General features: G+C 44.9%; 1 protein-coding gene across 1 annotated transcript in view; it reads left to right on the top strand.

Moving 5' to 3' along the window:
• ALK (ALK receptor tyrosine kinase) overlaps window positions 1–13991 on the top strand; it is a 539109-nt gene that overhangs the window by 516663 nt on the left and 8455 nt on the right. Inside the window, exons 22-25 of the mRNA XM_073336696.1 lie at window positions 379–469; window positions 2299–2363; window positions 3361–3490; window positions 11291–11388. Coding sequence (XP_073192797.1) covers window positions 379–469; window positions 2299–2363; window positions 3361–3490; window positions 11291–11388 — 384 coding nt within the window. The remainder of the gene's footprint in view (window positions 1–378; window positions 470–2298; window positions 2364–3360; window positions 3491–11290; window positions 11389–13991) is intronic.

The following is a 13991-nucleotide window of genomic DNA, read 5'->3' as shown; positions in this document are numbered from 1 at the left end:
TACTAATACCCCATCTTGTGCTTTATCTTTTAGGACATTGATCCATAAGCATTCAAAATTATTTTCCTCTGAGTTATAAGTGACTTGGAAATGGGTTATTATACATTAAGGATCCACAAGCTGTTACTTCTGAGGGCCACCTCCCCTAGCAGTTTTTACAGTGTAGGTCAAAGATAGACAAAATCGAGACTGGAAATCAAGCCATGTTCCCACAAATGGCTGTGCAGGGTGCTACCAATAGCCTGGCCAAGAATGAAGTTTCAGTTCTTCATATTTTACTGTCATAGAAGCTATACCCATGTTCCGTTTCCTGTGATCAGAACATTACAGTGTGCATGCTCTGCATTAAAACCTCCTTATCTTTTCTGGTTTATCCAGGGGTTTGGGCCATGGAGCCTTTGGCGAAGTATATGAAGGTCAGGTGGTGGGGATCCCGAGTGACCCCAGTCCCTTACAGGTGGCTGTGAAGGTAAGCGACAATATGTGAGTAATCACAATAATAACACTTTGTGCACCTTTCATCCAGGGGCCCCAAAGCATTATAAAAACATTGATAAATTAAGCCTTACAACACCTCTAGAAGATAGGTGTGTATTGTCCCTGTTTTGCAGATGGGGACACTAAGGCACAGAACAGGTGAGATGATTTCTGTTGGGTCACTTGGGCAGAGTAATAATACCTAGCTTTTACATAGCGTTTTTCATCCATACATCTCAAAGCCCTTTACAAAGGACAGTAGGTATCACTGTGCCTGTTGTACATGATCTACTGACTCCCTTGTCCAATGCCCTATCTTTGCCTTGGGCCATGTTGCATCGTTCACAATCCCCTGCCCCGACCACTAGCCATGCTCATCATGTCCATCAACAAGATTGTTTATTTTAGAATCTCAGAGAAATTAATCCAGCTGATTCAACCTTATCCAAATGAGAAATTGCATTACAGAGAACTTTATTTCCAAGCTGTCAGCTTGCATCTATTACCATCTGACCATGTTCTGTGTGATGTCTGACATAGCTGTAAATGAAGCTAACACATAGCTGGTAATGATGAGCTCCAGCAGCGGGGTTACTAGAGCCCAGTGCACTTTGCTGGGGTGGCTTGTAACTTTGGCCTCACTGTCAGAGAACGAAAAGCGAGGTTATATACTAGCCAGCTCCTCAACAACCTTACCACGCCCCATCAATGATCTTGGAAGGTGCCACACTCCAAGCCATCAAGCAGTTTACTTATCTCGCTAGCATGACTACAGATAAAAATCAAAGTCTATAATGCTGTTGTCCTCAAAACTTTGCGCTACGATTGAAAAACATGGACCTGTTATCAATGGCACATAAAAATCTTGACAGTTTCCATTTATGACACCAGTGAGGATTGCTGGGCATCAAATGGCAGGACTGGGTTTCTAATATAGAATTCCTGGCAAAAGCTGGTTCGGCTGGTATTGAGCTCATTTGATCTGCACACACTTGAGATGGACTGTCCATGTAATTCATATGCCTGAGACCCATTTATTATAACAAGTTGCATATCCCCAGTTAAGCTCCAGGAATTGTAAGCATGGAGGGCAGATGAAACGCTTCAAAGTCACCCTCAAACCAAATCTGCCCCAAAACAAACATTTCTGACTCAACCTTTGAGCAACTGGCAATTGATCATATTGCATGGTGCCACAGCCATAAGGGTGGGTGTTCACAATTTTGAGAAGAATCACTTTGCGTAGCTGGAAGCATAGTACCAAGCACGGAAACAGCAAGCAGCACAACTAGGCAAATGGCTCTGTGGCCAGTGTGGTAAATGTTGTTCTTCCCAAATTGGTCTGTGGAGTCACCCGAAGACCCGTTAGTACAAACTATGATTGTTGACGTCATCCTTGAAATCAAGGTGACTAGCATCAAATGCAGATTTCCAGTACAGCAGTAGCTGATTGTAGTGGTCGGGAAAGAATCTGTTTAGGCATTATATCACACTCAACACAATAGAGTCCCCAATATATACAACATTGTGCAATTAACTGTTTGCATTATGCGGTGTTTCTTCTTCATCTGAAGTATCTGGCTATAGGCCACTGCCAGGAGGAGGATACTGGGCTTGATGGACCAATGTTCTGATCTGATGGCCAATCCCCCATGCCTGCCAACAGGGCTTCACAACCCAGTCTGAAAATGGCATGTTAGTTAGCTTGGTGTGAGAGTTTGTTGTGAGGAGAAGGGGATCGCTGCAGACTGTGTATGTTTCTGGGATTCTACAATCATGAGACTAAAACCTCTCTCTCCCTTCTTATCCGGTCTTTTCCAGACATTGCCAGAGATGTGTTCAGAGCAAGATGAGCTGGATTTCCTCATGGAAGCTCTTATTATCAGGTGTGTTAATAAAAGGTAACCAAGGGCTTATGTGGGCTATGCATGGCAAAGCACGGGTCCTATAAGATGAAAAGTGTTCTGTGATGTATAATGATGTTAAAACATTCATACTGCACTTTTCACCCAAAGCTATCAAAGTGCTTGACAATGGCAGGTGGGCACTATTCTCTCTTTTTTAAAAATCAGATTGTGAAACTGAGGCTCAGAAAGGTTGACGCTAATGTTCTTAAAACGGTCCATTGAATTTAGATGCTTTAAGGTCTGGGTGCCCAACCTGGAACACCAAGGCCCTAGTTTTCAAGCATAATTACCTCCCCCATTCACCTGGAGCTCAGCACACGAGAAGATCCAGCCCTGTTTGTCTTAGGTTGGGCCACACAGAGACCACACAGAGTCAGTGGCAGAGTCACAGATCCCAGACAGCCAATTTTCCATTCCACTAAGAGCTGGGGACACAAAGCGGCATTGAAAACGGTGGTATTAGGACCCTGGGTAATACCCCCTACATAACTGACTCCCATGTCTGTGTATTGCTGCTGGAACAACCCTACTCCCAGTCCAGGCATAGGGAAGTCAGAGGGGAGGTAGAAGACGTGGGTGAGGAGGGCGCATGCCCACAGCACAGTGAATTGTGGCTGTTCTCTGCTTCCCAGGGCCCATAGGCTGTGCCAGACCCAGAATATAGGGAGTGCAAAGGGGACTGAAAGGGGGCATCCTTCCCATGCTCCGTTCCCACTCCAAGAACAGAGGCAGGCTAACAGAGACCTGGGGCCAGTGTCTTCAAACCAGTAGCGTTGCTAATTAGGTCTACCAACGGTGATACCTTAGACTTGGCAGCATCACAGACCATACCTGCATTTGACTGACTCAGCACCCCTTCAGCTACATTGTTTCCTCTGGATAACCAGCTTCTCTGTGGGAGGGCAAGTTGACTCTCCACATCAAGGTGCCTTTTGGTTCAAAGCTGCCCTTCCGTTGAGTCTCGCTTTCTCCGCAGCAAGTTCAACCACCAGAACATTGTGCGCTGCGTGGGGGTCAGCTTGCAGGCACTGCCACGCTTCATCCTCCTGGAGCTTATGGCTGGAGGGGACCTGAAATCCTTCCTGAGGGAAACGCGGCCTCGACCGGTAAGGTGGGATGGGGGAAATTATCTTTCTCCACTAGTTTTGCAACCTGTGCCTTGCTCTCCCTGCCATTTCTTCCTTGTTTAACTGCACTGGTGTTCTTCCTGGCTCCTCTCCTAAGAGCTCTCCAAGCATTACAAGTAGCTAAACTAAAGCACGCTCACACCACTGATCTATTAATAATTGGGAATGGCCACCAGTAATTTTTCCCTAATAACATGCTGTGTCCACATAATTAGAACCTGTTTATTTTCTGAGAGACTGGATGCTTTAGAGCAGCAGTTCCCAAACTGTATTCCAGGGACATGTGTGATCCACAGAGCACTTGCTGGTGGCCTGCAGAGAGCTGGCTGGTCACATCGTGCTGAATCCTTCTCCTAGTTTCCAGTCACTTCTACAGGTCTCCAGGCTCTCTGAGTACTAGGAGGCAGAGCCAGTCTAGCTAGCCTTTGATAAAGCCCATTGCTCTATGAAAGGAGGAGAAAGAGAAGCCACCCTGAGTCAGGAACCTGAGCCACCAGTGGGTCTGAAGCTGCCAGACAACTCCAGGAGAGGAACATGTAAGGAAGAGGGGGACACAAGGCAGCCAGATAATATACCCATGGGACCGGGGAGATGGGCCAATTGGTGAAGGAGCAGCATGTCCGTGGAGGAGGGGGAGGAAGAGGAACAGATCAGATGGGAAGGGGGAAGAAAAGCAGAGAGTAGGGTTTACTGTTTTTTTAAAATATGTAACATTTATCACACCAGAGTCCCTTAAATCACATAAATACTTCCCCAATGGCACTTTGCCATGTCCGCAATTGCCACAAGGCTACAATGTGACAGCAAATGGGAGGCGAGGTGTCCACCAGATAATCTCGCTAAAAAGTCTCCAACCCTCTTGTGTAGAGGGTTGGTTAAGGGAGCAGAGCCTTTCATCGCTGGATCACTAGTTCAAATACCACTTAGTAGGGACTAAAAGCTGTTGTTGTTGTTTTATTTATTTGAACTGCAGTAGCCCCTCGGAGCGCCAGTCATGGACCAGGACCCCACTGTTCTACGTGCTGTATAAACACAGAACAAAAAGATGGTCCTGCCCCAATAAGCTGACAAATTTAAGCAGAGTTCAGTGGCTGAGGTGGAAAGAGTCAGTAGTTTCACTTGTGAGCTTTCCTCCGTGTTTACCCCCTTTAAAAATGTGGTGGCTTTTTCATTGCCTATGGCAACTGTTTCTAAAATCCCAGCACCCATAAAATCTGGAGGTCTTTATCAGACCACTGGTAACATTAGTAAAAAAAAAAAAAAAGAACTAAAGACAGTTTGGATGAAAGAGTATGAATAGGTCCCAAAGCCCTCAGCCCCTTTCTGGAAAAGGAGGGGATTAAGCGGTGTGCTGAAAAGGGGGAGGAGAAATTTAGGCCTGCGCTCACTCCAAAAAGAAGACATTGGTGAGCTGGAGCTGATTTGTTTGCACTGGTGTAAATCAGGAGTAGCTCCATTTAAGTCAGTGGAGTTACACAAGCATAAAACTGATGTAAGCTAGAGGAGACTCATTCCTTGAATTGGTGGGTTCAAGAAGCTGCTATGTTATTTAAAATGTCCTGTGTTCTTAGAGCCTTTCCCGGTGAAACCAGAACCACCAGGAAATGCTGTATAATGATAACTAGAAAGTGCCTGCCAAAGTTTACTGATGCTAAGCAAAATAGATTCGAGTCCAGCCAAACCACTGGATCAGCAAAGGTCTAGATGTTGGGGAAGCTTAGCACCAAACTTGTCAGATTGTCTGTCTCTTTCTTTGAGCCCAGAGCAAAACTCTGGATCTTGTAGGACCCTTGCAGTAGAGAAGAGAGAGGAGTTGGCTGTAATGCATACAAAGGGGATTCCTTATGGAGACTGCTGGACTCAAACAGACTCTGTGGTGACTAAAAACAGCCTGTGCTGTTTAATCTCACTAGAAGGGGTCTCTCTAAACCATGGCCTGGATTAAGCGCTCATGAAAGTCTCTGCTGACCACACTATGGGGCCAAACACCCAGAACTGTGCGGGTTTGAAATACACATCTCAACAGACAATTTCTAGGATAGAATCGAGTTTGGTTCTTTGCAACACCTTGTGTTGTGGTCCTGTCAGACATCACAATGAAGCGGCGTCTGGCTGGAGGTGTGCCCACACTGGAGCACTCGACTCAAAGAAGAGCCGGGCGCAGGGGTAATTCAGAACCAAGGCCAGGTATCTTAGACTTTACAACCTGGGCTCTGCTCTTGATATGGTGCCACAGGAAGCAGCATAGTGGAGCAGCAGGTTGTGGTTTCCCGCTGAGTCGGTACAGATCCACAGCCCTAACGCCAGAGCAAGCCAGGCTGCTGGAGGTGCTGACTGTCAGAGGAAACTGAGGAATGGTGTGTGGCCGGGCCCACCATCGCTCCACAATGTAGTGCTTGTTTCAGCTCATTAAATGAGAGAGAGAAGCCAAGACTGCAATGCCCTGGGCCCTAGTGGAGAAGCACCCAGGATATTCATTGTGAACTGCAGACATTTTGACCTATTTCTTACAGGAAAATAAACCAGACACTTTTGAGGATAAAAGGTCCTTTATCTTCATAGAATGAAATCACTGACATTGCTTGAGCTGAGGGTTTTCTCTTTTTTTTTTTTTTTTTTTGCCCTTCTACTGTTTGTAAGTACCACCCCATGCATCAGTGCTTTCATCTCCCCATGTCAGCAGCTGTTCTGCTCAGTCTCTCTGACAGCTAGTGGCAAACACAGAGTTAAGAGTGATGTACACACAAATGAGGAAATGTGGAAAGCTTCTGTGTGCCTGTGCTCTATGTAACAAGTATTCTTTCCTAGTTACTTCTCCCTTTACCCCTCTCCTTCCTTCCCAATCTCTTCCTTGACCTTCCTTCTGCCCTTCCTGGGCTCCATTAGGTGGTTCAGGAATAACATCATCAGATATTATGTAGGGGATTATTGTTTTGAGAGGGTAGCCCAGCTGGCAACTTCAGGAGCTCCCATGTCCCCCTGAACTAGAGACCCTCCACTAATACTGCATCTCACCCCCCACCAAACTCTGAGAAAGAGGAGGCTCAAACACTGACTTGAACTTGGTGGCTTGGGCCGAACCAGAACTCCAGTTCTCAACATCCCTAAACTTTGGGCAAGTTCCAAACGTTGGATCCAAACATTCCAGCTCTACTTTGAACCCATCCTCACCCTTGGGGCCATGTATCACTGTCACCATCCTGTTTGAGGACTGCCAGGCAAGAGTCCCAGTGCAGCTCATTCTTTAGCTGTCAGAGTGGTTTTCGGGTGACCGGAGACACCCGCTGGGTCTGAGAATGCTGCCTCCGTTGTTCACCCTGTACTTGCTGGCTCGGGAAGTACAAAGCCAGGGATTGCACTCATTGGGGTGATATCAGAGATGGGCAGTGTGCTGTGCTCAAATGGCTAACAGTTATCATGCTAAAGTTGGGAATATTGGGCTGGAAATATGGATGCTCACTTATTTGGCTGGTAGGCTCCCTCCCATATGCTGGAGTTTGACCAATCCTGTGCACAACTGCTCTGGCCTGCAGCTATGCAGCTTGTATCTACTCAATCCTGCTCCTCGTGACCCCAAACTGAAGTTCAAAGTAGACAATCTGAGGGTATGTCCTCACTTAAAGGCTGCAGCGGCATGGCTGCAGCACTTCAATGTAGACACTCACTACAGCGACTGCAGAGGTTCTCCCGTTGCTGTAGTTAATCCACCTCCCCAAAAGGCAAGAGCTAGGTCAACAGAGGAATTCTTCCGTAAACCTAGCACTATCTACACCAGGAGTTAGGTCGTCTTAACTATCTCTCTCAGGGTGTGATTTTTTCAGTGTAGACCAGCCCTCAGAGGGCAGGCTGTAGCAAAAGTGACTTTCCCTTTGATCACGCAGATTTCTAGTCTCACCAACCATGTCGTACCCAGCCAGACAATGATGTTTTTTTAAAAAAACACTGACGGAGAAAAGGGAGTTTAGCTTCCTAGGTAAAATTAAGTACAAAGAGAAATCAGCTTTGGCAGGTACAGTGGTAATGCTTTACTGCCTACTGCATAACTACCCCTTTTGTCTCTCCCTTCTTGCTTTTCCTCCTCACTCTTTCTCTCCATTCTTCACCTTTTTTCCTACTTTCCCTGTCCTTCCCTTATTGTTATCATTTACAATTTGCCTGTCACTATCGCATCAAGGTACCACATACAATAAAAGAAACATTCAACTGGGCTGAACAAAATAAGCATTCCATTGGACTCTAAACAAGAAATGTAACATTTATACACATAGGCCAAATCCTCAGCTGGTGAAAAATAGCCTATAATAAATAAGAATAAATCCATTGACTTCTGTGGAGCATTACCAATTTATACTAGCTGAGGGTTATCAAGATCAGAGGTGAGCCCAAGCCAGAAAGTTCAGATCCAAATTCTCCCAAATTTCAGGGATTCATGGACCCAAGGATGTCCGTGATGTCCCAGGGATGTTCTGTCCCACCTCTAATGAAGATCAGTGTCTATTTAGGGGCTGTACTTCCCTGCTTCTCAGCAGTAAGATAAGCTCAATAGATTTGGGTGGTACTTAGCTGCTCAAATGCCAGGAAAATACTGAGAACATTGCCAGGTTTCAGAGTAGTAGCCATGTTAGTCTGTATCTGCAAAAAGAAAAGGAGTACTTGTGACACCTTAGAGACTAACAAATTTATTTGAGCATAAGCTTTCGTGAGCTACAGCTCACTTCATCGGATGCATGCAGTGGAAAATACAGTGGGGTCTACCAATGTGATATATGCCATCATGTGCCAGCAATGCCCCTCTGCCATGTACATTGGCCAAACTGGACAGTCTTTACGTAAAAGAATAAATGGACACAAATCAGACGTCAAGAATTATTACATTCAAAAACTAGTCAGAGAACACTTCAGTGTCTCTGGTCACTTTGATTACAGACCTAAAAGTGCAAAAAGAAAAGGAGTACTTGTGGCACCTTAGCGACTAACCAATTTATTTGAGCATGAGCTTTCGTGAGCTACAGCTTAAATTGGTTGGTCTCTAAGGTGCCACAAGTACTCCTTTTCTTTTTGCGAATACAGACTAACACGGCTGTTACTCTGAGACCTAAAAGCGGCAATTCTTCAACAAAAAAACTTCAAAAACAGACTCCAACGAGAGACTGCTGAATTGGAATTAATTTGCAAACTGGATACAATTAACTTAGGCTGGAATAAAGACTGGGAGTTGATGGGTCATTACACAGAGTAAAACTATTTCCCCATGTTTATTTCCCCCCCACACACACACACACAAACACACACACTGTTCCTCAGACGTTCCTGTCAACAGCTGGAAATGGCCCACCTTGATTATCACTACAAAAGGTTCCCCGCCACCCACCCCACTCTCCTGCGGGTAATAGCTCACCTTACTTGATCACTCTCCTTACAGTGTGTATGGTAACACCCATTGTTTCATGTTCTCTGTGTATATAAAATCTCCCCACTGTATTTTCCACTGAATGCATCCAATGAACTGAGCTGTAGCTCCCGAAAGCTCATGCTCAAATAAATTTGTTAGTCTCTAAGGTGCCACAAGTCCTTCTTTTCTTTTTTTGAGAACATTGCAAAATTCTCCTTTCTGTGGAGTTCAAAGCCCTATCTGTTTGGTCCTTTTCTCACGTGGCAAAGCAATCAGAGGATGGCTTTAGAAGATAAGCAGTAATTTCCTTTCCTTTGTATCCTGAAGCTTGTTGTTCAGAGTAGTGATTATACTGAACAATAGTCAGAGTTTGTTTTGCCGTCACCTTCACCTTTAGAGAGGTTGGACTTAAAGGGGAGGGGCGGGGGGACAGAAGATGTCGCTTTAGCGCTTCCAATGCACCCCTCGCTCTAAAGGCTGATCGTGAGCTACAGTTTCCAGCTGGTTTCTTTCTCTCCTCTGGGGAGCAAAAGTGGTAAACAGCTGTAAAGCGGATTCTCTAGTGTGTCAAGATTGCTCACTGCACAAAACGGTCTGAAAACTCTGTCTTTCAGACAAATTACTCAGATAAATTGTCATTGGCTGATAAGTCACATCTGCTTTACAATTTCAATTTAGCCAAAAGTTGACCAAGGAAGGAAAAGCGTCACAATTAGAATCAGCTTGTGGCTTCATCCCTCGTCCTTCATCCTTCATCCCTTTGCCTTGTGTCTTAGCTCAATTCAGCCCAGGGGTCAGTTTCTGCACCCTGAAGAACTGGACTTTTTATTCACTGTGTAGCCATTGAGTTGGCTACTGGCTCCTGAACCGTGATCACAGGAGAAAGGCCATTAAATGGGTTGAAAGGTTTGAAGCAGCCCCTGCTCAAACCCCTAAGAAAAGACACCAGCACCCTTTTGTTGATCATTTTAGCCATATATTCAGTGCTGATGAATCACTCAGTAATCAGCAGTGTAAGACTAAAAGAGATCCTCCATCAAAAAGTAAGGCTTCAGGGAACAACACTATGCACAAATAAATAAAAGCCCAGCCCTTTTCTCCTATGTATTAGGGCACTTCAGTGATTACATGTGCATGTTAAACAAACCATGTGTATAGTAAAAACACAGACAGGATAGATGAGTCTACACTGTCCCTTTTGCTTAACTGTGTGCGTGATGCTGTGCAGGTAAGCCTCTGCTCAGACAATATATAATGCCGGGTGCTTTACAGTTCTTTGGTGCTGCCTTCATTAGACTCAGGTACCTTGGGGCTGGGTTTACCCCAACCCTTTCAGCCAAGACTAAGACCTCTGTATTAACAGCCAGTGCTCGCTGTTTCTTGTTCAATTGTGCATTCTGCAAACTGCAGGGAGGCTAGGAGCTGGTTAGGCTAAAGTCCACTATGGCTCAGAGCTGGAGGGTGGCAGGAAGCAGCATACCAGGACCCTAGTGACCTTTCCTCATTAAGGGAGTGGGGCGTTTAGAGTCCTAGGTGCTGATGAACCAGTACTGCTGTGTGTATCAGTGAGTGGGGTATACAGCATTAAAAGATGCTGCTCTTTAATAGGTGCCATGAAGATGAACTGCTTGATTGGTGTGGAGAGTGGTGGCATGCCCGCCTATCAGTCATGTCACTTAAAGGCAATTCTTCCTCTCCAAAGTACATCATGTTGTTCTGCATGAATGTATGCTCCCTTTCCTATCACAGGACATCAGCTCCCTGCACTGATGAGCTCCTGGAGATTAAGTTAAATAACTAAAGGGGCAATTGATAAAAATCTACACATATGTGAAGGATGCAAGTACCAAGATGGGACTCAGAAACTCAGATAATATGTGGGGGCAGTAGAAGAGGATGGGCTGATTGTTTAGGGTGATTTAAGGGAGTATGAATAATGGGATGAAACTGAGCAAAGATAAATTCAGGTTAAATATCACCCAAATACTTATAATACTGAGACCATGGAATAGTCTCCCACGAGAGGAAGTATAAGCGCATTTAAAGCTAAACTGCATAAAGCAGTGGAGAATACACTGTAAGAAAAAATCCTACCGCAGCTGTGAGGGGAATTAGGTGACCTACTACAGTAAGGCATCAGATTTAGTGATTCTGATTCTATTAGTGCAATTTGTGCGTATGATTAAGTGCCAGCACCATATATGAAACATTTATGCTAGTTGGAAAGCCATGTATGAAGTAATTTACATCCCCTTGTGTATTTGTGTTAGCATTTGATTCACGTCCCTCATTTGAGATCTCCCTAACTCAGTGGTGACTCATAGCTCTGAAGATGAACCATGCAGCATTTCTGCTTTAACTCCACTTTGTACCTTGTCTTTTGGTAGAGCCAACCTTCTTCCCTTTGCATGCTGGACTTGCTCCATGTGGCTCACGACATTGCATGTGGCTGTCAGTATTTGGAAGAAAACCACTTCATTCACAGGTGAGTAAGACCATTTGCTATTAAGGACTATTTACCATTGCCCTTTGTATGTGTGGGTGTGTATTGTATTGTAATATATTGGCTAGCATGTATGGGTAATTCTTGTAGTGAATATGTTTGTGTACCACTGCCCTCTAGTGGTTGGATGTTTTTAGAATATAAGAGCCAAAAGCCCAACAAATAGTAATAATTCACAGGGACTCTACTTTATCTCAAGTGAGGAAGGCCTGTATTCCTGGTGCCAAAGAACCTGAGCTCTATCCCCAGGGCCACAATATGCATGCAGTTTATTTGTCATCTGCACAAAAGCAACCTGGAATTTGTTACAGTAGGTTGCAGGCCTTCCCTCCAGCAAGCTTTGATTATTGCCCTTCTGTTCATTCTTGCATCCTGTGCTTCCTCACTGTTCTCATCCTGGCCCTGGACACACACACGTTAAAGTTCAGACCTGGAATGAAAAATGGCACCATATGACTGACTGCTCCCAGTGTGTAAGATGTTTGAGATGGGCCTGATTCTAGCCACAAAGTCAAGCAAGGCTAGAGAGCCACTCACCTGTCCCCTTTTCAGTAGGGGTTGTTCCCATCCAGGCCTCAGATATGTGGTTAAGACAGCAATACTCTCTCCACATTTTCCAAACATCAATAATTTAATGATGACCTGAAGGCCCAGAGTTTCTCTTTCCAGGAGTATTTCTTAAATCCCCTCTGTTATGGTTCCAGGGTCAGCTGTACCTTTGACCCTTTGCTCAGTTTCCCCCTGGGTACCTTTCCAAGAGACAGGCCCAGCAGCTGCACTTCTCTCAGGATGAAATTCCACCATTCACCCCACTATTACACTGGGTCCCCTATTCACCAACTGGGAATCGTCAGCAGCTCCAGCTGTGTTTTGCCCGCTGCTGTAGATTTCTCTTTGGCACTTGTGACCAGTATGAAAGTGTAGTGACGGAGAACAGCTTGTTCCAAACAAAGTATTATTTATTTAACCGAAGGAACACAACAAACAGTGAGGGAAAGGATGTTGTGATGGCCAAGACTAGAACAAGACTAGGGTTCAAAAAAGAACTAGATAAGTTCATGGAGGATAGATCATCAATATCTATTGGACAGGCAGGGATGGTGTCCCTAGCCTCTGTTTGCCAGAAGCTGAGAATGGACGACAGGAGATGGATCACTTGGTGAATACCTGTTCTGTTTATTCCCTCTGGGGCACCTGGCATTGACCGCTGTCGGAAGACAGGATACTGGGCTAGATGGACCTTTGGTCTGACCCAGTATGGTCGCTCTTATGTTCTAAAAGGGTTACAACAATAAAAGGCCTGTACGCATGTTATCATACCTATGCCTTAATCTTTCCTTGTCAGTTTAGATAGGTCCCACTTTTCCCAGGCTCCGCTGGCATTGGGCCTGGATGAGATAGACTGCAGCATCTGCCTCTGTGTCAGTCTGACCTTCAGTCTCCTCCTAGAGCTCACAGGCACTCTTTTATTCATTTAAAAGTCCCTTTGTTTGTCCTGGGACACCTGAACCTGGTCGGTCTGGTTTATGCATCTCGCCAGAGGGGTTGGAAGTAGAATTCCAGCACTGTACTGTCCATTAGGCACCAGTAGCTGAGTTAGAGTCATTGCCTGGTTCCTGTGTGTGTGTTGAGAGGTACATTAAGAATTAACCCATAGTGTTCTATACAGCAAGCCCCACAACAATACTCAAACATATAGAGGTACACAAAATATTCATAAAAATAATGCAAATCTAGTCCACATTCTTCAGACCTTTTCAATATCTTCAGTAGTTCTAGTTTTAAGGAAATAATTTGAGAGTTTTGTAGCATCCAGCATGATTAAGAATAGCCAAATCTGTGGTCCTTCTGGCTGAAAAGTCCGAGGTGCTAACCATCAGTGCTTTCCCATTATCTCAGGTTTCAGAGTAACAGCCATGTTAGTCCCTTATCTCTCCCCACTGTCATGAACGGTCATTGGAAAAGTTCAGCAGCCACATGGAGCAGAGTTGCATGGCTTTGCAGGGGAGCCACAAACTTATTGCTGCAATTTTTTAGTTCACTTCTCTGAGGTGATTTTGCCAGGCTTGTGCTCTCGGTTTTCATTCTAGTAATTCAAGTGTCTGTCTAGTTTCTGAAATCCAAGTTTGAGCATTTTCCTTGTAGCACTGACTGTTCTGCCTGCCTCTGGCATAGAAGTGACTACGCATGACAAAGATGTACTAGATATAGGGGCAGTACTCATGATTGGGACGGTGTGTTGTTGGAAGAGGTGGATTGTCCAACTCAGATCTTTTACTGCCAACTTTCTAGAGTCTCAACAACACTTGCGAGGATGGGGTGTTAGCAGGCAGCTCCTGCCATACTGAGTAATGTGTGTGTGATGATAAAAGGCATTAAAGAATTATTACAAGTAGCAAATGGAATGTTTAAATGCAAAAGATTTTTTCTAAAACAGTGGGACATAGCTTGTTATCTGCAGATATTGACTTTACTGGGATTTGAAGGGTCTCAGCCCTTCAGAAAAGCAGGCCATGTTTTCTTGTCATTTCCTTGGGCTTTTGCAAAACTGTTGAAAGGTTAAATGATTTTTTTCTTTTCTCTCT

This window comes from Lepidochelys kempii, chromosome 3 (assembly GCF_965140265.1).
Source record: "Lepidochelys kempii isolate rLepKem1 chromosome 3, rLepKem1.hap2, whole genome shotgun sequence".
Classification (NCBI taxonomy): domain Eukaryota; kingdom Metazoa; phylum Chordata; order Testudines; family Cheloniidae; genus Lepidochelys; species Lepidochelys kempii.
This window is presented reverse-complemented; position numbering and strand designations above follow the sequence as displayed.